Genomic DNA, 23334 nt, shown 5'->3' on the forward strand with positions numbered 1-23334 from the left:
TTGTTTCGCCCTCCCTCCCCCATTTGCACATTACCGGTAATTTTGGAATAGGCATGCTGGAGATGCCTTGCGGGATGCATCAGCTCGGTCCTGCAGAGCAGTGGCATTACTTGGGTTCCCGTCGACACATGCGTTCCCACTTACACGTGCCCCAAAAAGGGCACCGAAAAGGGGCATGGCGGAATGGAGTGGGGGCGGAACGGGGAACCCCCCACTTATGCATGTCCTTTAAAGGAACCCCAGTGTAAGTGACTTCCACGGAGGAGCAGCAAAAAGAACATGGTTGGTCAAGGGAGCCGGGTATCACAAAGATGACTGACATCACAGCATATAAGAAACTACAAAGAGAGATGCTTGAACCAAGAGCTCTTTTAATATTGCCAAGGAAATTTAACAAGATTAGAGGGCTGATAAAATGCTTTGGAGAAATCCTACAGTACACTTTGGACACACCAAAGAGAGATGAGAAGATATAAAAATAACCAAACTTTACTGTCAATGGTACTAGAAACTTTAGCACCTAATATAGTTAGTGGGCATTTACTGGAAAATATGTGTGGAGGGAAATAATGGGGTAGGAATACTTACAAAGGAAGTCCCTTGGGTTTGAGTGCATACTTCTAATATGAAAACACTGAGAAAAGGATAAAGAAGGGATCACTGCTTCCCAACATGCAGCAAAACAGGCATATGTGTGATCTTCACATGATAGATGTCCACAAGTGTACTATACTCTTTCCTATACTTATGCAAACAAATGTAAGAAAAATGCTGCCTATGAGGTACATCTAAAATAAAGTGGTGTTGAAGGCTTTGAGGTAAGTATCAGTCCATACTGAAAGGTAGCCTTTTCAGCATTGCTTTGCTTAGTTTTTGAATTGAATAAAACAAATACATGATCAAAAGCAGAAAACAGACCCTTGCAAAAGGACAAAGGCAATCTTCCTGGTTGACTGGAGAGAAGAAAGTCTGTTTATCTACGGGAAAGGTAAAATAGGGTACGGAAATGTTTTGGTGAGCAACACCTGGACACACATGGGCAATGAAAGTGCCTACATGGTGAAAAAAAAAAGACATAGGGTGCACTTTAATACTCATTATGAGGCATATATAAAAATAAGAAAGTCAGATACTGATTTATTCTCTACATTTCTTTTATACAGAACCGAAATCTAGAAAATTCACTCTCTACATTTGTGCAAGAAGAAAATGTAGATAAGAAGTATCAAGGTGAGGAATCTATCCTTACACACATTGCAGAAAATGGCTTTTTTTTGGGGGGGGTGTATACATGTCTGTGTTATGGCACAAATACAAGATGGGTGACACCTGGCTTGAGAGCAGTACATGTGAAAAGGATCTAGGAGTCTTGGTTGACCACAAACTTGACATGAGCCAACAGTGTGACGCGGCAGCTAAAAAAGCCAATGCAATTCTGGGCTGCATCAATAGGAGTATAGCATCTAGATCAAGGGAAGTAATAGTGCCACTGTATTCTGCTCTGGTCAGACCTCACCTGGAGTACTGTGTCCAGTTCTGGGCACCACAGTTCAAGAAGGACACTGACAAACTGGAACGTGTCCAGAGGAGGGCAACCAAAATGGTCAAAGGCCTGGAAACGATGCCTTATGAGGAACGGCTAAGGGAGCTGGGCATGTTTAGCCTGGAGAAGAGGAGGTTAAGGGGTGATATGATAGCCATGTTCAAATATATAAAAGGATGTCACATAGAGGAGGGAGAAAGGTTGTTTTCTGCTGCTCCAGAGAAGCGGACACAGAGCAATGGTTCCAAACTACAAGAAAGAAGATTCCACCTAAACATTAGGAAGAACTTCCTGACAGTAAGAGCTGTTCGACAGTGGAATTTGCTGCCAAGGAGTGTGGTGGAGCCTCCTTCTTTGGAGGTCTTTAAGCAGAGGCTTGACAACCATATGTCAGGAGTGCTCTGATGGTGTTTCCTGCTTGGCAGGGGGTTGGACTCGATGGCCCTTGTGGTCTCTTCCAACTCTATGATTCTATGGTGAAAAGAAAGTTGTGGCAGACATGAGCCACTACCATGCCACCATGATTAACTATTATTGCTTTATAAATACACAGACACGATGGGGACAAAAGGCAAAAGTTTACTCCTTTTCCCTAATTTCCAAATTGCACCTGTAGCCATGTAAATCAAGTGATAAATTTCTCTGGATTACATTATAATCAAAGCCTAGTCCAATTCTCATTTAAGGGAAACTAAGTGTCCACTGCCCTTTTTTACAGTGGTGTACATGAGCAAATATATGGATATAGTGGTGCCCCGCAAGACGAACGCCTCGCAAGACGGAAAACCCGCTAGACGAAAGGGTTTTCTGTTTTGGAGGCACTTCGCAAAACGAATTTCCCTATGGGCTTGCTTCGCAAGACGAAAATGTCTTGCGAGTTCCTGCAGGGTTTTCCCCCTCCCCCCCCTTTTCCTAAGCCCTAAGCCGCTTATCAGCTGATCCGCTGATAAGCTGCTTATCAGCTGATCCGCTAAAAGCCGCTAAACCGCTAATAGCGCTAATCCTCTAAGCTGTCAATGGGCTTGCTTCGCAAGACGAAAAAACCGCTATACGAAGAGCCTCACGGAATGGATTAATTTCGTCTTGCGAGGCACCACTGTATGCATCTGCTTTTTCATGTACAGTGGTACCTCTAGTTATGTACTTAATTCGTTCCAGAGGTCCGTTCTTAACCTGAAACTGTTCTTAACCTGAAGCACCACTTTAGCTAATGGGGCCTCCAGCTACTGCCACGCTGCCGCTGCGCGATTTCTGTTCTCATCCTGAAGCAAAGTTCTTAACCCGAGATACTATTTCTGGGTTAGCGGAGTCTGTAACCTGAAGCATATGTAACCTGAAGCGTATGTAACCCGAGATACCACTGTACAGACAACGGCCAACTGACGTGTGATTGCACACACGCACACAGTTCCAAACCCAAAAGTGACCCAAAAATGCCACTAAAATATCACTAACATAGTGGAATAGGGGTGGGGTGAAAAACTTTATGCAGGCCCCACTAACATGCAGGGGATCCTGAATAACCTCTGTGCAAAATGAGGATTGCCTGTACTGTACTGTATATATAAACAGGAATTTTAAAACAGTTTTTGTATACTCCTAAGTACAAGGCAGAGGATGGCATATATTTCTGACAGGGGAGTGGCATCTGTAGTTCGTTAAGGGTACTGGGATTTGTAGCTCTTTGAGGGGTCAACTACAGTTTCCAGAATTCTTTGGAGGATGTTATGTGCCTTAAATGTGTGTTGAATGTGCCTTGAAACGTATAGTGTGGATGTGACCATGTTGCTGCTTTTCAGTTTTATTTCAAGGTTAGCAAAAACTGTCTTTCAGCCATCAAATACCTGGATATACAGAAACTTTTTAAAGTTCCATCTGAAAGTTAATAATTAATTAATTAATAATACCCCACCTGTCTGACTGGTTTTCCCCAGCAACTCTGTGCGGCTCCCAACTGAATATTAAAAACACAATCAAACATTAAAAACTTCCCTAAAAAGGGCTGCCTTCAGATGTCTTCTAAAAGTTGTGTAGTTTTTTATCTCCTTGACATCTGATGGGAGGGCATTCCACAGGAAGGGCGCTACTGCCTGGTTCCCTGTAACTTCTCGCAGTGAAGGAACCGCCAGAATGATGGGGGTGGAGACGCTCCTTCAGGTATACTGGGCTGAGGCTGTTTAGAGCTTTAAATGTCAGTAACATCACTTTGAATTGTGCTCGGAAATGTACAGTACTGGGAGGGAGATAGATGCTCCCCACTCAGAAGGGCATTTCACAAATACTGAACTGCCACCAAGGCTCTAACATGGGTCAACACCAACTGGGCACTAGCCAGAGGTGTAACCACCAACAGTTTTTACTACTGGTTGTAGGGACTAAGAGGGTTGATAGTAGGGGAGGTGCTCTTTTAGGTACATGGGTCTCAAGGTGCCATCATTCACTTATAACCAGTACAGCACTTTCAGGACGCATTTACCAATTTTGCAAGATAGTGGTATTTTAAAAATTCAAAAAAGAAAATGGGAATTGGCATCCACTTGATAAATAAGGCTGGCAATATTTGATGTTGTGCTTTTGCACACTTTCTGGTTTTTTTTCTTTTTTTAAGGTAAGCAGACCACCACCACCACCCCATGCGCAGAAAAGAAAAAGATAGTGGAATGTATGGGAGGAGTGAGTATAGGGAGGGGCATAAACCTCAGGCAGCCCAGATGCATTCTACCAAGCTCTACCCGTTGGTATGGAATCGCAATTAAAATTGTGACTGAAAAAACAGGGCTATTCAGCTCCACTTGGCAGTTGTGGAAGCAGGATGCCACAATTGGATTTTGCCCATATCTTTCTTTGCAGACACTCTAGGGGGCAATATTGAGCTATATCAGAGTATTTGTCACAGACATTTATCTTGCAATGTACTGAATTCATAGCAGAATATAGGCTTTCTGGTTGCAGAGGATATTTTGAAGACATTTTACGTTCCTTCATCTTACCTCTGTCTTTCCACTGTGTAGAACTCACTTTGGGTAAGCAGAACATCCCAATAATTGAACCTGAGATCAAGATCAAGGGTCCCCAGCCGCTTCTCGTAGCTATGATTCCATCAATAGAACAGCGACGGAGCCTCACAAAGTCACCCATCAAACAGCACCCATTTTCCTTCCATTTACAGCCTGATGAAGAATTTAATGAGAAACAGAATGCAGGTACAGGACTGGGGTAGTTAAGCAGACAAATTTACCTGTGAGGTTAAGGGACAGAATGAGCATTTAGGAGTGAATGATCCTAATAAGAAAATTCTGCCAGATGAAGAAGACAAATTTAGGTGTGAATCTGGACAAGATGGGTACTTGTTCTCTTTAATTGGAATGTCTGTCAGACACCAAATCTAAACCATTGTATTAAGTGAAACAAGACATTGAGGAAAATTCACATCATTGCTGACTTTAGTTCAGCCAGAAATGCACTACTGCTGTTTCGTTTTGATTTGGCATTTGTGTTTCCTTTTACTTCTTTACAGGCACTTGTGTTTCATCTGAATGTCCTCGTGGTCTTGGAGTCAAACGACACAGGTACTACCGGGTCAGAACTCCTCCTGGGCACCATGACAGCCTCCTGAAATGGCGTTGATTTAATTGTCTAACTTTAGGCCTTTTCACTTACAATTTACTTACATGATGATACATGTGCAGGAAAACATTACATGTACTTCCAGGAAGCAAGGTGGATTAGTCTTTTGCATCAAAAACAACAAGTGTCTTGTGGCACCTTAAAGGCAAATACATTTATTGTGGCATAAGCTTTTGTGGAATACAGTATACTGCAAATAAGTATTTCATCTGTGTTTTTGGACCTCATTTACAGCCACCCTCATCATGTATACAACCCCCCTCCCACCCCAAGAAAACCATGTGTATGCATTGTTCCCATAAGGAATTGTTTAGTGTTGAAGAGGCCACAAGACACTTATGGTGTTAGGTTTACAGTTATGTGTGTAGTGTGATGTGAATGCTCTTTACATGCTGAGGCTGTGTAAAGGGCATGTTCTGTACTCACTGACTGTTGCCTGGTGTGTGTGTGTATTATAATCAGGTTAAACTAGGTGAATTGAGGCTGGGTGGCTAATGTGTGGTATGATGTAGTTTCTATTTCATGCAAGGTGAAACTTGGAAAGTAGCCTTGGCTAGTTGCTCTTCATTTATCTTTGAGCTATATGATAATTCAACAAATAAAAGGCTATTCGGTTGAGACACACAAAAGTACCGATAATCTTTGTCAGCATTCCAGCGATTGCTAATCCTGCTTGGTAAAACAACCACCACTGTATTGTATTCTCTCACCTTTTAGAACATGAATGAAAATCAGAAATCAAGGCCAAACTACATGCTTTATTATGCTTTATTGCATATGTCTCAGGATTTTTGTTAAATGGCCGCTGGAAACTTGTTGGGATTAGGACCATGGTAGGGCCCATTTTCTACTGTGTTGCAGTCTAAATGAAATTTGCTCCTGGAAACTGCTTCTGTTGTTAGGGAGAAGCTCCTCCCCTCCCCTCCCTGTATACTGTGGTCCTGTTTCTATTCAGGGGTCCTTGCAACTGTTATTTAACAAACAATGCCCCCCAGACATGTTAAATACAATTGCTCAAGTTAAGAGTCTAACCCTGATAACTGACATTTTCCTGCTTTGAACTGCATGAAATGCTAATACCTTTAGGTTGTGGTTAAGTCTTGGTCCCTACTATGTCTTTGTGAAATGAATTTCTTTCACTCTCAATTTATTAATTAATTACAAGTGCTTGTATACCACTTTTTATCTACAATACAGTATTTGAAATTTAATTATTTAAAAGAACTATTTTTCTCTCCCAACCCTTTTTTTAGGTCCATGTGGTGGAATCCTGAAGTGCCTTCTGTGACTTTAATGCTGCGTCGAAGTCTTTCTTTGAAATCTCATAGCATTATTGACAACAAAAACCTGTGGAATCTGAACCAAAGCAGGTCACAGATTATTCCCTACCGAGAATACAAATGGAAACCACTCAAAATTGACTACATGGTTCTGAAGTCTGAAAATGAACATCATGCCAAAGTCAGGGGAACTCCAAACATGATTGGACAAAAATATGCATTACTGAAGAACAGAGAGGCTAATCCAAAGGCAAAGTTTGTGCACAAGGAACATCTTGTGCCCTCCTATGAAGCCATAGACGTTTAATAACTCACAAAGAGTTAACTTGTTAGAAGGAAAGCTGGCACTCTCCTGTTGCAGGCCTATTACAAATGTTTAGCACAAAGTCTACTGCATTTTGATGATGAGAGAGAATTTGGAGTGTTGATAAAGAGGATGGGAGATTTCAGTTGTCTTATTTTTATAGGTTTGTAGCTGAGATTAACTAATATGAAAGGGCAAAGCTTTCCCCACTGTTAAGACCTTTGGTTAGTACAATGCATTTCAGGAAGAACACATAATTTCCACCTCTATATTTTATTCATAAGGTGAATATGTAGGAAGTACTTGCAAGGAAGTATTGGCAGGTAGGAGGTGCTGAACCTCCTTGCCCGCAGCTTCTGCAGATGCCTCACATGGCTATTTTTAATTATTCCCCACCAAGTCAGGGTTGAAAATCAGAAGAGGGGAAAGATCCAGTGGGCATAGGATGACTCAGTGAGTGTGAGGGGTTAAACAGCCTTTCCCTCATGCTAATTCTCTATAAATTCCACTTCCACCATCAGACACGCATTCCCCAACCCTCCACCATTACTTCCCAAATTCACATTTACTGAGGTTGCATGTCATTCCACCATTTTTTTTTATTTTTGTAACCCCCCCCCCAAGTTTCCTATCAAATGTGTACATGAATTATTATTATTTTAATGATGAAGGGTGAATATCTGAAAACTATTACGTTGAATTAATAATAGATGATTGTGTAGCAGTGGGCACAATAATAACAGAAACAATTCTGTTGCTGTAATGTTGGAACCACACAAGGAAAAAATGCAATACTAAGGTACAAGTTTTGTTGCATTTTTACCTCTAAAGTGGTACTGTTACTCTTTGTGAGTGAAAAGTATGTATTGTTGAACATTAAACGGCATAGTAAAGGTACTGAAGGTGCAATTCTATTTTTTTAAGTTTTCAGTTGTCATAAAATAATTGTTAGTGTTCTAAAACACACCCAAACAGAACATATTTATGTAGAAATCTATTGAATGATATTTCATTTTGCATAATGTAGCTAAAAACTATTTCTGTGAAGAATCCATCCACTCGGGTGTAAACTTTGATGACCTGTTATAAACAAGTCAGTTGTGTTACCATTAAGCTATAATTTATTCTCACTATGAAGATTTTGGATTATAATCCAGGAAGGAACGAAGAAATCTCACATTAAATATGTGTCTGAACTGCAAATGAGAAACAGACTGGCAAATCTACATGCATTTTCCTCTTACTCTCTTTAGTATTAAACTAGCATCTATTAGTTTAGCATTTGCTACAACTTGTTTCTGTCAAGTAACTCTTTCACTACCTATTTTTGTCCCAAAATACACAAAAAATCTAGGAAAAGTACAATTTCATATATTTTTTAATCAGTTATTCTGGCAGGAAAGCGTATTTGAACTAAAATGCACCTTATATGCAGCTATAATTTTACCTTGTTCACTGTCACCTCCTGCCTTTCTTCCCTATGTGTAAGTGCCTTGGAAATTTCCTTCAGTGTCCAAATAATGGGAGAGATATGTTGGTTTCAAAACATTGGGAATACTTCACCTGTCCACTCCATTTTCCTTGTTGCTATTGCTGCTGCTGTTATGAGAATGAGAGGGAACTAGTTTTTTTCTGTAAAAGGGCAGGCATGTGCACCAGCAACATTTTAAAAATTAAACAGTCAATGCTTGGTTTTCTCTGGAAAGTAGGAAAGGGAGAGATGATGAAGGGAAAATTACAGTGGGGATGGACTTAAAGGATATTACATTTTGAGACCGCACAAGAGTCTAGGTGCTGAGCAACAATGCATAAGCTCTTCTCTTAACACAAGCTGGAAGTTTTGAAATGCTAGAACCATTACTTGCTTTGGTAGTATTGCATATTAACCGAATGTGGAAAATTCCTGGGTAATAATTAAAGCACTTTAAAATGAATGCTTGATTTTGGTCTAGGCAGCTTCCCTGAGAGCAAGGATGTCCAAAGTAAGATGAGACTTGAATTGCAAACTAAATAGAGCGGCGGCAGCGGCAGCGCTTGCTTTGTTAGTTAGTTTGACTTTCTGCTAGGAAAGTGATCCTGCAAATTCTTACTGAAGAAGTCCTTTGTAGTCAATGTCAACTGTACTACAGTTCTGCCAGGAAGGCATGGAAGTAGAAGAAAAACAACAACCCTGAGTTTTCATTATCCATGAACATTTTAACTAGTAAGCCTCTAATGGTACACAGAGCGAAGAAAACCTAACGATTGCTGAAAACCTGACGTATTGGCGAATAAACTATATTAAACACTCGTTGACTGTCCCGACTTCAATGCCCTCTACTACACATCCGGCGCCTGTCAATGACTTACTTATGTAGCTAAAACTGGGCGCGGATGATGTACTCTTCTCGCGACAGCTTCTTCCCGGCCTCTCATTCTGCAGTGGCTACTCCGATTCAAAATCTACAATTTCCTACCTCTAGATCAGAAGATTCTTAGCCCACCTACCGTGTGACGCAAAAGCCTATTTTTTTCTCTTATTGGCTATCAGATCTAAGAAGCACGACGAGAAATGCCAAGAGAAATTCAATGGGGCGGGGGGATTTAGAGTTGTGTACAACCGTAGTCCTCGCTGACACTTCAGTTCTAGACCCCTTTTACCACCGAGCTGCAAAGCTATAGAGCGGCGACCATAGAGAATCATAGCTTTCGAGTTGGTTGGTTTTTACCGGAAGTTCAGGCTGCAGGTCACTGTCAATATTGCTCCCCCCCCCATAGGCTAGGCCTATCGCGCTCTAGAAGTGGCAGAAACAGGGACTAGCTGGAACCGGAAGTAGTTGGAGTAGGAGGGGAGGGAAAGGACGTGGAGGCAGCGGCTCGAGCCGTATCTTCCTCTACCGCAGGTCACGTGGAGGTGGCGCGGTAGCCTCTGCTTCCACCTCCCCCCCCACCCCCTCGGCGGAGCCCGGCGCGGCTGCAGCATGGCGGACACGGCCTCTCAGATGCTGCTGGGCTCCGGCCTCACGGTGCTCTCGCAGCCGCTCATGTACGTGAAGGTGCTCGTGCAGGTGAGGCCTTCAGTCCCGGCAGGTTTTCCTTGCTCGTGAGGGCGACGAAGGGGGCGGCACTGAGTGGGTGGGAGGAGGTCAAAGAAGCCCCAGGTCGCCTCCCGCCCTCGCTCACTGGGGAAGAAGTTGCCTCCTCGCTCCCAAACGCGTTTCCATAGCAGCGCCCCCCCTCCCCGCGTAGCCAGCAGCCCCTCGAAGTAGCGGAGTCGCCCTTCGCCTTGGGTCGTATTCGGGCCTTGCTTTGCTTCAGACTTCCTTTTCGCAGGGCGGCGGCTGCTCGCCTCCCTACCCCGAGGCGTAGCAGCAGCAGCGCCGCCGCCCCGGCGGAGGAAAAAGAAAGCCGCTCGTAGGGACGCGGGAAGCGCTTCCTCACTTTCGCACCATCCAGACAGCAGGCGCCGTCATTTGCAGTGCAACTTCGCTTTGGAGTCTTTCTTTATTGCGCTGCCTAGTACCGCAGGTGCTGAGGTGGGTCCGGCGAGGGAAGCCCTTGGGAATCAGCAGCTGCAGCCTGTTCTCTTCCAGAGTTGAATGGTTACTTACGAGCCCCACCTCGAGACTGGTCGAGGGGAAAGGCTTTCCCAGGGTAGAATTTCAGTCCAGTTGCGGTGAACGGCTGGGCAAGGGTCCCTGGGTCCTTTGCAGAGAGCCTCCCTGTTGTAGAAAGAATGCTTCCTGCGGGGTTTGGCTGCTGTCAAGCACTCCGCCAGCTGCTTGTCACACTCGCATGCCATCCTGCCGCAGATACTGGTGGACTGGCATTCCGTCTCTGATCCATTGCACGAGAGTTTGTAACGCTGCCACTTTACCCTGCGGTGACACTTTAAGGAGACCCTGGCGTGGCGGTAACAGCAGTCATGAATGAAACAGCACTGATCCACTGCATCCACAGGGCTTCCAGAACCACCAGTTCCACAGTAGCAGCCATATAGATTGAGTCCTAGCAGTGGGATTTGCAACCGGTGTCGGTAACACCAGAGGGTCAAAATCAGATCCAAGACACTGCGTTTCTCTCGCTTGCTGCCTTTGCTGTGTCCACATTCCTGAGAGAACAAAATTGCCAGTGCTAGCCACAGAACAATCCTCATTGCAGAAGCCAATGTTTAATTTTAGCCAGTTTCAGACTGGCATACCTCACTCAAATGTTTTTGTGAGCCTGGCTGATTTCTGAATCTGGATCAGTTTTCTGCGCTGGTTTTATGTGTGCCTCGTATTCAAATTTGTCCTCTTCTCATTTTTATTGGTAGTGTTTCGGACACTCCCAGTAGTTCCAGCCTCAAGAACTTCTTTATTTAGTATATTTGGCTGCATGTTGCTTTTGGCCAGCTGTGGCTTTGTACTTGTATCATCATTGGCTGAAAAGCATAGCTGCCCCAGGTACAACAGCCCTGTCTGTTAAAATATTTAACAGCCTGCATATCCACCTTCTAATAAAAAATGCAGGAACGGGAAGCACATTAGCATTTCTGAGTTTGGATACACAAATTCCTATAATATAAGGTTCAGAATTTAAGGACAAAAGACAATTGTGAGGCTTCCTGTTATTAACCTCACAGTGGTTCTCATATGATGCACTACACAGAGGATATGTGGAGCTATGTAGTGGGTTATCTATCTCAAAAATAAATACTGCCTACCTCTGCCAAGAAAGCACATTGTCTTCTTTGGTAAATTGGACTTGTGAAACACAGTATCCAATTTGTCCGTAAAACTTTTTGCTAAATTGCAGACCTTGATAATGTGAGTTATAAACTATGGAAAACATGTTGCCTAGTATGATATATTGTGACAAATCAAGTGGCTATTCACAGCATAAAAAGCAAAATAGCTCCATGTTCTCAACTAGTTGTTTAACATTTAATCACAGCAACCTTATCTTCAGAGTCACCTAGATCACATCAAGGACAAACATTTTAAAATAACTTTACCTGGTTGGAAAAAAAGCAAGGGGGAATCACTTTGGAGCAAAGAAGTGGGGGAATATAGTGTGGTGTCTATGGAGATATATGTTTGGTCTGTAGCTCCAAATTTTATTTAAAGTATTTATTTCCTGTTCTTTAGCCAAAAAGATTCCCAGAACATCTTACGACAATCACTAATAAGACATATATATGTATAGCACTAAGAGATGGCACCTGGTATCCAGTGACTCTGCCAGACTTTCTGCTGAGCTGCAGACCACCCAGACATTTAATGTGAGCTACGAACTATTACCATCTTCTGAATATAGTGGTTTTAGAACTTTAAACTTACAGTTAGTAGCACAGCCATAGAATTCTAAGAACAAAAAATCGATCATATTTTCTCTTATGGTTCAGTTTTCAAATGTCCAGTGAGTGGAACAGCCATAGTTGTTCACTGCTAGGGAATGTTGGGATTATTCCTTGGGGTGCTGTTCACACTGTACAGGTTGCTGCAGGCTGTCTCTTTATTTTGAAGGTGGGATATGAACCCCTCCCTCCAACTTTGGGAAGAAATATCTTTGGGCGACAGGTCTATCAGCTGCCTGGTCTCTTTGCTTATGGTGAGTGCATAATGTATAAGATTTGTGAATGAGCCAGAAAGACTTAAAGCAGGATTGGATTGCTGTAATTGCTGCACTGCACTTGGCGGTGCCTACGCCTTTGAAGCAGAGCTTCTCATGTGTACAAGAATTAGCTAGAGATCCTGCAACTGTTGGAATAGTGGTAGTTTATATAGGTAAAGTGGTGAGTCTCAACTCTCAAGAAGCTTCAGTGCTACAGCCATGATCATTGGCTTTTGAATTCATGCAGTGAGACAGAGTTAGAATAACAGGAAAGTACAATGTTTGGGCATCTGAGCCTCTCTCTTCCTGTAGCCTATTGCCCTTCAAGTATCCTTCATATGATTTAGCCTGTGCATGCATGTGCATGTCCCAGCAATGTCGCACTTCATGCTCCGACTTGTATATTATTGGCTCTGAGCTATCTTGCTTTCTTGCACACTGTTACTCAAACTTAGGATCATTAACATGTAACTTGTTACTGCAACCCAGAGATGGGGGAGCTGTGACCCTCTAGATGTTGTTCAACTTCCTAACCATTTGGCAATATCTGGGAAACCTGTGACTTTCCCTCCTTGCTGTAGAGAATGGCAGAGTTTGGGAAGGGCAAGCTGGGTTCTGGTGCATGCTGACATTATTTTAAGCCTAGTCCAATGTTCAGTTAAGCATGCTGAAATAAATAGGACATGAGCATGCTTTGCTGTGCAGGAGATTATGCCTGCAGCTGTGTATCGTGACCTTTGTACTGAAGTTTCTAACTTGGCATCAGGCCCGGTCTTCTCTAGCATGGGATAGGCTGAGTTTTAAATAGTTTTGCATCCCTAACTTCTTTTTTTAAAACACATTTTTGGGTGCTGGAATCTCCTCTAGGCAGGTGTGTGAATGGGGTGAGAGTCAATGTTGAGTATGATCCTTTAATCTGTATTGACTTCTGCTTTCAGCTAAACACATTATGAAGATTGATGGAAGGGCTGGACTCTTCAAAGGTTTGACTCCTAGACTCTGCTCAGGAGCTATCGGCACTATAGTGCACAGTAAGGTTTTACAGGTACTATATAATTTTATTCTATAGCAACATTAGTATGCTAAACATTTCACAATCTGATAAAGTCAGCCATGCCCTGCTAAGCCCTGCCAATAAGGTGTTAGTGCCTTTTTAAGGCAGTGAAAGTCGTTATTTGGAACACCTGTAGAACAGTGTGCAACTTCAGGTATTATTCCCACCTTCCCTAGACTCAAGTTGCATTCTGTAGCTTGTCAGAGATTGGAAGGAATGCTTGCTATGGCAAATATGAGGAGGAGGGTGTTTGTAGTTGTCTAGGATTAAGCCTTAGTAAACACAGTGGGCTGTTTCCACATGGAATGTATCACTTGAATGAGTTTTATCTGCTCCCCTCCTTCTCTTGTGTGCTCCCATTCATTAAATTGCATCCTCTTCAGTGTAAGGCCAAATTTCCAGTTGTCTTCAAATAATCAGGGTATGGTATGTACTCAGCATTCACACAGGGGTTGTAAACTAGCTTAAAGCCTTGGCAGACAAAATTTGTTCTTAGAGCACCAAAGCATAGCTTGGCATTTTATGGCCCAAGCCAACAACAGTTCCAAATAAAAGTATTTGCAAGTTATACTTTTTGGTTGCTGCCAATAATTATTGTGATTGATGCTGAGAGTGAATGGGAAGATACTTGACAGTTTCATGGGGTGGTTTCCAGCAAAGTATTTTATTAGTGCAAGGGCTTCTGGTTGTGCAGCAGAACTTCCCTTCCATCTCCTCTCCCCATGCATCCTCTAAATGTGTTCTAGGGGTTACCCCAATCCTCTGAAGCAGATTTTGGGAGGGTGCATGGGTGAGGAGAGTGAGATGAAGTTCTATTGCACACATGGTTTTGACCATACAATCAGGTCTCTGAGCATCAAAACTGTTTATTTATAGGATGCACCATTTTGATCTAAATTTAGTTTAGCCTTGTTTTCTGTGGACTGCCTGGATTGCTACTGTGGCCACTTGGTTGTGCCAACCTGTAAGTAGCAGTTTCAGTTTTTTAAGGCTGCTTCTCTGCTTTTAGTTACACAGAAGAACTAGATTGGCAGATGACTCAAATGCACATTGCTTTCAATAATTAATCTGTGAAGAATCCTATATAACTCATAGATATATAAGTAGTGTTGTTGACTTAGAATACATCTTGGAGAAATCACTGAAAATACTGTGGGATAATAGTTGCAGAGTAACATGCAGGTTTTTATAGGTATATGAAAATCCTTCAGAAGTACCGTATTTTTCCATCTATAAGATGCCCCCATGTATAAGAGGACCCCTATTTTTTCAGCCCAAAATTAAGAAATAAATATTTTAAACTTTCTGTGTATAAGACGACCCCCAATTTTAAACTTTAAAAATTTGGGGGAAAATATAGTCTTATACATGGAAAAATATAGTATGTATTACTTTTTCCCAAAAACTCAGCTGGCTTGCAATAAGTGTACAAGAAGTAACATGTACTTTCTTTTCATTGGGAATACTTCAAGTAACAATCTTGAGGACATTTTTGAGACAGACGGCATGGAATATTGAAATATATTAAAAAAATTAAAAAATTGTCCAGTAGCACCTTAGGGACCAACTAAGTTTGTTCTTAGTATAAGCTTTCATGTGCATGCACACTTCTTGAGATACACTGTATCTGAAGAAGTGTGCATGCACACAGAAGCTTATACCAGGAACAAACTTAGTTGGTCTCTAAGGTGCTGCTGGACATTTATTACTATTTTTTTATATATTTTGACAGCGTCAGACCAACATGGCTACCTACCTGAATCTAGAAGCATGGAATATTCTTATTCTTATTAATTAAATTTATTAGACACCTTTTCTTGCAATCCAATCGTGGGAATGGGAAAGTGAATGCAAAGAAAATTAGGTATGCTTAAAATGCTGAGAATGAGAAGATAAGCCATGGGCTCATTTTTCTTTGTTTTCCTACTTCTAGCACTGCCAGGAAGCTGATCAAGTTGAGGTAAGTAGGTTCTTAGCTTTTATTTGTTTGCATGAGTTGCTTCTCCCTTTCCCACCCAAGTGATTGCTCCTCTATTTCCCTTCCCTGAGCTCATGGGTATTGGGAGGTGGCTGCTGCCTGTATCAGATGGTATGTAGAGTAGTGCATTCTCTGGGAGTTCTGGGGTTCTCCAGAATATCTTCCATCCAGAATTAGACAGCACAACAAGATGCCTTCTACAGACAGCACTGGAAATGCCGTCACCCCATGACTTCTGATGCTCACTTTTCTCTCCAGGACCCAGGGATCAGCCCCAAGGAATCCTCATCCTCCTTAGAGCAAGTTGTTAAGGAGGTAAGAGATGGATTCATTTGACATGGGCTAAGCTGGGATGTATTAGGATTTCACATGCACAGGTGCCAGGGTTGAATGGTGACAATCTGTTCACTGAAAGAAGTGATCAAACATTGCGTTTTGGTTAAATTAACATGGGCAGCCTCCAGGAATAGGAACCAAGCTTGGCTCCCCTTCAAAAGAGACACTGCCACCTACCCACTTCTAAAAGATGCTGGGGGAGCAGCAGGGTGTGTGAGGTGAATGACTGGGTGGCAAAGACAAGTCAGGCAGTGGGGAACCCTTTAGAGCAGCGGTTCTCAAGCTGTGAGTCCCCAGATGTTGAACTACAACTCCCATCATCCCTGAGCTCTGGCCTTGCTAGCAAGGGGTGATGGGTGTTGTAGTTCAACAACATCTGGGGACCCACAGGTTGAGAAAGGCTGCTTTAGAGCCTATGGGGCCCTTGGTTGGTGCCTGGCAATGGTGCAGAAGTGTCCCACATTGCAGCCTGCCAGTTTTGTTCCATATCAGTGAACAGAGGCCAGGAGAACTGACTTTAAGCATGCAATATTGGGTTGTAATTAACCCAGGGTTCTCCTTGCCCGAAGGAGCAATTTATTCTCTCCTCCCATTGTGCACTGTCCTGGGGGTTCTCTCAATCCTCCAGAGCAGATTTTAGGAGGATGTGGCAGGAGGAGAGGGAGGGCAAGTCCTGTTACGTGAGTGGAAATCCTTGCATTGGCTTCTATGGGAGGGGGGGACTGGGGGGAAAGCACATTGTACCTTGGGCAGGGCTTCTGCTGATGAGTTTGTTAGGTGAATCCCACCCAGTATGACAGGATGTCTACAAGCTGTTTAAAGGGGAGTGTACATCCAGGCACAGAAGTCCTAAAACTAGAGAGATGAGGCACCTGGAAAGAGCCCTTCCAGTGTGCTATAGTGGGCAATAGGATGCACTTGGAAAGTCTGTGCCTAGCGTGATAATAGAGCAAAGCACTGTCTCTAAATGAGCTGAAACCTGTGGCTCGGCTGAAATTGGCTTTGATTGGTAGAGGAATTATAAACTCAGTTTTAACCTCAAAGTGCAGCTGCTTAACACAAATGCTTCGAGTTGTAACTCACACTAAGTGACAGCCATTAGGTGCTTTAGTGGAACCTTGTCAGATGGGGAGCATTCTGTCACCTTAAATCTTGCCATTTCCTTGGCTGGCTTTTTGCTGATGTTTTTGCCATTCCTTTTGGTCACAGACTTCTCAAGAGATGATTGCACGTTCTGCTGCTACGCTAGTCACCCACCCTTTTCATGGTAAGTAGGGGCCAGCAGCCCTTTGGTCACTGCCAGCACACATTTTCCTCCCTGGCAACAAGAAAGAGGAAAGTCATTCACCAGCCTTTCCTTGTTACATTCAGGTCCCTTCATGGTCATTGTTTTTTGTGCTTCGGGTATCCATCTTGCACAGTGCTGGCTTTGATCAATTATCTGATATATAATTGTTTCCTGATGACATTTATACTCCGTTTTTCCTAATCAGCTGAAGGTGCCTAACAAAATGAGTCAAAACACACTGGAAGCCAGTGCAGCTGTTTCAGTAAGGGGGTCACATGGTCCCTGTACGCAGCCCCTGTTAACAGGCTGGCTGCAGCATTCTGCCAATTGTAGCTTTCAAAAGCAGCCCAATGCAGAGAGCATTGCAGTAATCCAAATGTGATGTGTATGAGGCAAGTGTTGTCGTGACCAAGAATGGGCATAGTGAGCACACTGGTGTCAGCTAGGCAAAGGCATTCTGGCCACAGCTGTCACTTGGGCATCCAAGGTCATAGCTCCCTACCATGAGCCTGAATTTTCAAGGGGCATTCTATTCCATTTAACTGTGGTTGAACCCCTGTTCCCGAACCAGGGGCATATCTGTCCTGTCTGAGTTAAGCTTCAATTAGGAGAGTGGCGAAGTAGTGTGTTCCTGTGTTGGCTTGAGTAGGGGAAGGAGAGTGGGGAGGATCCTTGCTGATGTCATTTCCCTTTTCCCTCCGTCCTTGTCCTTCAGTGATCACGTTGAGGTGTATGGTGCAGTTCATTGGCAGAGAGACCAAGTACAGGTATGTGCATATTTGTGACCAGGCGGCTTCCTTTGGACTTTAGCCCACAAGGCCAATGCCTTTTTTGTAGGAGAAGTTAAAAAGAGGCCAGGGAGCAATTAGTGTGTGAGCACAGAGGTTTCCTGTCATTGTTGAAGTTGAAAACGGGGAGGGGGTCAGGGAGAGCCACTTGTTTCTTGATTTCTGAGAGTAAATGAATTTCTTTCTTAATTTTCAGTGGGGTATTGAGCTCCTTTGTCACCATTTACCGGGAAGAGGGCATCTTGGGATTTTTTGCGTGAGTACTTGCTTGTGTGTGTGTGGGGGGTGAACTTCCTTTTGTACCTGCCATGGTTGTTGGTTCATGGGGGACATGGGGAACAGGGAGGGACAGAGGGCGAGTCCAGTTATGGCCAGAGCTCGTGGGAGGCAGAATGTTTGACTAGTTGAAACTTTGGTCTAATTCAGCCGAGATTTTCTTAAGCAGATTGTGATCTTTCTTGGGATAAAGTGTAACATTGTTCTTTGCACTAAAGTTGATCAGCCTCCCATCATGGAAATACAGCCAGACTTTCTGCCTCACACACTGGAGGAAAGCGTGCATATGTATGTAAGATGTTTTTTCCAGGCAGTATGTGGCCTCACTTATCAGTTTTTTTCCTTTTCCAGGGGCCTTATCCCCCGCCTGCTTGGGGACATCCTGTCCTTGTGGCTCTGTAACATGCTGGCCTACCTCATCAATACCTATGCACTGGAGAATGGGGTAAGTAGTCACACTACAAGTAGTGTGATGTATGGGGTGTGGACAGTGGAGTGCTGGGCTCAGGTAGGCAGGTATGAAAGGTTTCCTCCCCTAGCCTTGGTCAGCTTGAAAGGTCCCTATCATGGTCCTGCTGCACATTCTCCTGAGCAATACAGTGGAACCTCGGGTTACGTTACCCTCAGGTAATGTAAACTTCAGGTTGCAAAAGCGGCAAACCTGGAAGTGTTTTGCTGCGCGCCCATGTGCAGAAGTGGTCTCTCCGGTTGCGAAAACTTTGGGATATGGCTGGACCTCTGTTCACAACCAGAGGTACCACTGTATATCCTTTTTGTCCTCAACCTCTGAATGTGGTTGTATGTTGCTACCTCCATTACATCTAGTAATTTCAGGCAGCTCCTTCAGATTTTGCTCCAATGCAGGGATTATGATGGACTTGGGAGTGACTACTCTTAATTGAGGAACAGGGGTCAGTTACTTTATTTCTCTTCTTTCTAGGTCTCCACCATGACTGAGATGAAAAGCTATTCTCAGGCTGTCACTGGAGTGAGTGTACAGTTCATTTCTCTTTCCTGTGGGAAGAGGGGGTGGGTTGTGTCCTGAGGATGTGAGCGTAGGCTTGAGCACTTCATCCTGAAGCTGGGGGTGATGCTGGTGATGTCCTGTGCAAGAAGCCTTGCAAGCTGTACACCTCAGGATCTCTGTTCAATACCTTTGAGATCCATCTGATCTCTAGTGCTGAGGTCTTAAGTAGGTGCTGTTGCTTGGCTCAAACTACTGTTCGGCTTAAGCTGAACAATTACCAGCCGTTTCATTTTATCTGCTTCGTGATTGCTGTGAACTCCTGTCCTGAAACAGAATTGCAACTGCAATAACGCTTCACTGCCCTGTGGAGCTCCTTCTCTCTAGCCTAAGGCATACTCCCTGCAACTACAGGGTGACCGTTCGATTTGCTGTAGCTCTAAGAAGGTTCTGCCATTAACAGGCCATCAGCTGGGTGGGGCTTGTGAAGGAAAACTGAGGGCTGTTTTCACTGGTGTATTTTGCTGTATTGTACCTACAGTTCTTTGCCAGTATGCTGACTTACCCCTTTGTACTCGTCTCAAACCTGATGGCCATTAATAGTTGTGGGTGAGTGCAGAGTCTGATTTCTCTAACTTGGCTTTTGATTGTGTGTTTTCAAATGTATAATACACGCAGTTCAGTCTCATTTAGTCTTGGTTTGTCAGGTCCCTTTCCTTCATGAAGCAATGAGAGTTTTAGCAATGTGCTGCATCTCGCATCTGTTCTCTTCATATTTTCAGCAGCTGCTTTTCAGTATTTAGGTACCACAACCCACAGAGCTTGAAAATAAAGCATCTGACATGGAAAGTCTCCTAGAATAGCTCTTAAGGGTTTAATTTAAAAGTTCAGTGGTCAAAGAGCCATCTCCTTCACTGCGCCCTGCCTATGTTCAAAATAGTTGTGGCTGGAGATGCAGCTAAGGACTTCTAAAAATTTGAACCTGGCTTTCAATCTTGTGGTCATCTGCAAATCCAGTAAATATTTTTAAATTCATGTGGACACTACAGGTCTATTCAATAGATTTCCAATCTCAAGAGAAAATAAGGGATCTGTCCTGTTTCTGCCCATTGTTGTCAAGCTTTTTTTATTATTCATTTTTATCTTACTACAGTACATGGTTTATGGGTGTTGATTTTATTAATGAGTCTGATCACACAGAGGTAGAAAATTTTGATTCTTTCATTGTTTGATGGGTTAGACCAAGCTTCCTCAACCTTGGCCCTCCAGATGTTTTGAGACTACAATTCCCATCATTCCTGACCACAGGTCCTGCTAGCTAGGGATCATGGGAGTAGTAGGCCAAAACATCTGGAGGGCCAAGGTTGAGGAAGCCTGGGTTAGACACTGGGATGTACCTTCTGACCACTAGGAGACAGGATGTTGAGAACTGTGGAATCTCTTGAGAAGATACTTAAATTATAGGTCTGGTTCATGCATCACATGAAACCATAGTTAATGTGAATGAGCATGTTATGGGCTTACTGCTTGGTTTGGAGAGAAGCAAACCACAAACCTTGTGTTTCAGACACCACAACAAGCCAAGATTTGTGGTTTGTTGCTCCCCATGCAGACAGAAGCTGAGGAGAAGTGAAGTAAGGACTTCTGACCCCACTGCGCTGTCACAATAAACCATGGTTAAACTTGCATTAAACCATGCTTTTAAGCATTAACTATGGCTATGTGCAGGGACGTGGGTGGCACTGTGGTCTAAACCACAGAGCCTAGGGCTTGCCGATCGGAAGGTCGGCAGTTCGAATCCCCATGCTGGGGTGAGCACCCATTGTTCGGTCCCAGCTCCTGCTCACCTAGCAGTTCAAAAGCATGCCAAGTACAAGTAGATAAATAGGTACCGCTCTGGCAGGAAGGTAAATGGCGTTTCTGTGTGCTGCTCTCGTTCGCCAGAAGCGGCTTAGTCATGCTGGCCACATGACCCGGAAGCTGTTCGGACAAATGCGGGCTCCCTCGGCCTATAGAGCAAGATGAGCACGCAACTCCAGAGTCGTTCACGACTGGAACTAACGGTCAGGGGTACCTTTACCTATGGCTACATGCAAGTCAGACCTATCATTATTTCTGTTTCCAACAACAGGTAGTCATATTCTCAGAGACAACTTGCAAGAAGAGCATGAAAGCAACAGCCCTTCCTTGTCATTTGTCTCCAGCATATGATATTAATAGAGTCTGCCTCTAAACATGGGGATTCTATTAGCCACTGTATCAGTTATGTGAAAAAACATTTCTCTTAGTTCTGAATGCCCTGCCAGCTTGTTTCACTGTGTTTACTCTCTCCCACCGCAGTTCAAATCTATGAGAAGGGGGGAAATGTTTATATTTTTCTTCACTTATCTCTACATTATTCAAGATTTTATAAACCTCTTGCATTCTCCTCCGAACTCGTGGTTTTTTGGTTTTTTTTACACTCTCTGGACAAATAATTTTGCTTTGCTTTACACCAGAGCTGACTCATCATGGTAGTAAAGATGGGCTTTGGTTTTCTGGGTGCCTTGCCTTGTACAGCACAGCAAAAAGCTGGCTGCAAGCCTGAACTGGAACAGACCTTTTACTTCGCTGATTCATTGATTCAGACCTGTGTCTTTTTAATATGAAAGCTCAGCCTGAATGTTCTTCGAAGTAATTGCTCTAGTCTAGAAGTTGCATCTGGGCTACTGTTTCCCAAGTGACTATGAAACTAGAAATGGATGTTCTGCACATTGGATATTGTTGGTGAGCCATTTTGGTAAATTACCCTGGCCTCTTGCTGTTTTTCAGGCTCGCTGGTGGCCTCCCTCCTTATGCCCCAGCCTACTCGTCCTGGTTACACTGCTGGAGCCAGCTACAGGGGGAGGTATGTCTGTCTTGTCTGCCCTTTCATTAGAGGACCATAGCATATTGCCCTTGATGTGGGTGGGAGAGGAATAATTGGCAATACAGAGTTCCCCTCTCCAATTCTTCCAGGGGTTTTGGCCGTTGGGTATACCAGCCTCCCAAGCAAGGATGCCAGACCAAGATGTCACTGTGTGACTTGGGGTGCCCTCACCTCTTCTGGGTGCATTCCAGCTGCCACACCGTGTTGATGTTCCAGGGTGGGCAAGCTTCATCATCTTGGGGCTTAGTTTTATGGTTGGGAGAGCCTTGAAATAGGGAGCCCTCTCCAAGCTCTTTCTTTCTTCAGGAAAGGAGAGAGAGAGAGAGAGAGAGAGAGAGAGACTCTGCCCCCACTCCAGTTAAAACAGATTACCCCTGACAGAATTTGACCCTCAATAGGGGGAAAAACCCCTCTGTATTTGTTGCTGGAAAGATGCTGGACCTCTGTCCCCAAAGTCTCAGTCTCTATTCACATTCTCTCTCATGCCTCCTTTTTCCTCATGTTTTCAGGGTAACATGAGCAGAGGGAACAGCCTGTTTTTCCGGAAGGTGCCTGCAGGGAAGCGGTATGTGTGGGAAGAGAAGAGATTTCACTGAGCCCTGGGCCTCTTGCAGCCGCTCCAGATGCACAGAATGATGGCAGTGTGTTGATTTCTATACAGTTTTTTAAAAAAGAAAAATAATCAAATTAATCTTGGGCAATGGACCTGGCTGTGAGCATGACTTAATGACAAGTGTGATGGGGGGAGTTTCATTTCTGTCTCTCAAATCGGTGGAAGGCAGCAGGGGCAGGGATGACAGGAAAGCTACCCCTGTCAGAGGAAGAAAAAAAAGAGACGGCTTACACTGTTGGGAATGTGGAAAGTTCTTTTCCTTTTCCCGAGAGCACTGATGTCTTGTGTTGATGGGAATGCTATCTTTCTCCCCAGCTCCTACCTTCTGATGGTACCATCCCAGGACTACTGTGGGTTGCTGAGGGAAAGTGGACCAATATTTTTTTCCTCCTGTCCCCAGACAGTACAGCTCTTAGCCTTCTCCCCTTCAAACATTTTGTTATATTCAGGCATGAAAAGATTGCTGGCAAATTGCTAGCCCTGCTTGGCTGTGCAGGGAGTTAAGCATTATGGAAGCTGTGGTGGGCAAATCAAGCATGTATGCTGTCACCAAGCAGAGCTGGAGTGTGCCTCTAAATTTCCTTGGCAACACTCTTGTGATAGCCACCATGGAGAATGTTGCTTGAAATGGTTCCACACTGCCATTGCATTGGGCGGGGGGGCGTGTTTCAGGGCAGATGCTCACTGTGTGGATTAGGCAGGCTTCCTCCCCTTACCCAATCAAGCCACTGCAAGCAGTCAGATTTGTGGTGGAAATGACCCAGTCTGGCCATTAAGAGGTGGTGTGCACAAGGCTCCCAC

At 43.8% G+C, this 23334-nt stretch overlaps 3 protein-coding genes and 1 long non-coding RNA gene across 11 annotated transcripts in view; 2 read left to right on the plus strand and 2 right to left on the minus strand.

Annotated features, from left to right (window-relative positions):
- AGBL2 (AGBL carboxypeptidase 2) overlaps positions 1-7651 on the plus strand; it is a 31076-nt gene extending 23425 nt beyond the window's left edge. For all 8 annotated transcript variants that reach the window (XM_079991847.1, XM_079991851.1, XM_079991848.1 and 5 more), the window contains 4 exons: positions 1164-1230; positions 4555-4746; positions 5061-5112; positions 6424-7651. In XM_079991847.1, the coding sequence (XP_079847973.1) occupies positions 1164-1230; positions 4555-4746; positions 5061-5112; positions 6424-6757 (645 nt within the window). In that variant the 3' untranslated portion in view covers positions 6758-7651. The remainder of the gene's footprint in view (positions 1-1163; positions 1231-4554; positions 4747-5060; positions 5113-6423) is intronic.
- Positions 355-4645, minus strand: LOC307224837. Its single transcript, XR_013842770.1, has 2 exons — positions 4534-4645; positions 355-1052 (listed from the first exon to the last, which is right to left on the minus strand). It is a non-coding gene; the product is annotated as an uncharacterized lncRNA (long non-coding RNA).
- Positions 7652-9580: 1929 nt separating the features above from the next.
- On the plus strand, positions 9581-22625 carry MTCH2 (mitochondrial carrier 2). Its single transcript, XM_079991907.1, has 13 exons — positions 9581-9801; positions 12241-12325; positions 13267-13373; positions 15316-15342; positions 15619-15675; positions 16906-16963; positions 17700-17751; positions 17969-18028; positions 18400-18493; positions 18989-19036; positions 19554-19621; positions 21824-21899; positions 22430-22625. Exons 1-13 carry the CDS (start codon positions 9715-9717, stop codon positions 22514-22516), a joined length of 906 nt encoding a protein of 301 aa, XP_079848033.1. The 5' UTR covers positions 9581-9714; the 3' UTR covers positions 22517-22625.
- LOC307224826 (phospholipase A2 crotoxin basic subunit CBb-like) lies at positions 9808-10904 on the minus strand (the record flags this gene model as incomplete). The annotated part of the gene is made up of 1 exon (XM_079991953.1): positions 9808-10904. A coding segment is annotated over one exon (564 nt), but the record flags the coding sequence as incomplete, so codon positions are not given.
- Positions 22626-23334: the final 709 nt, after the last annotated feature.

The sequence above is a fragment of the Podarcis cretensis genome (genome assembly GCF_951804945.1).
Source record: "Podarcis cretensis genome assembly, chromosome: 1".
In the NCBI taxonomy this organism is placed as follows: domain Eukaryota; kingdom Metazoa; phylum Chordata; class Lepidosauria; order Squamata; family Lacertidae; genus Podarcis; species Podarcis cretensis.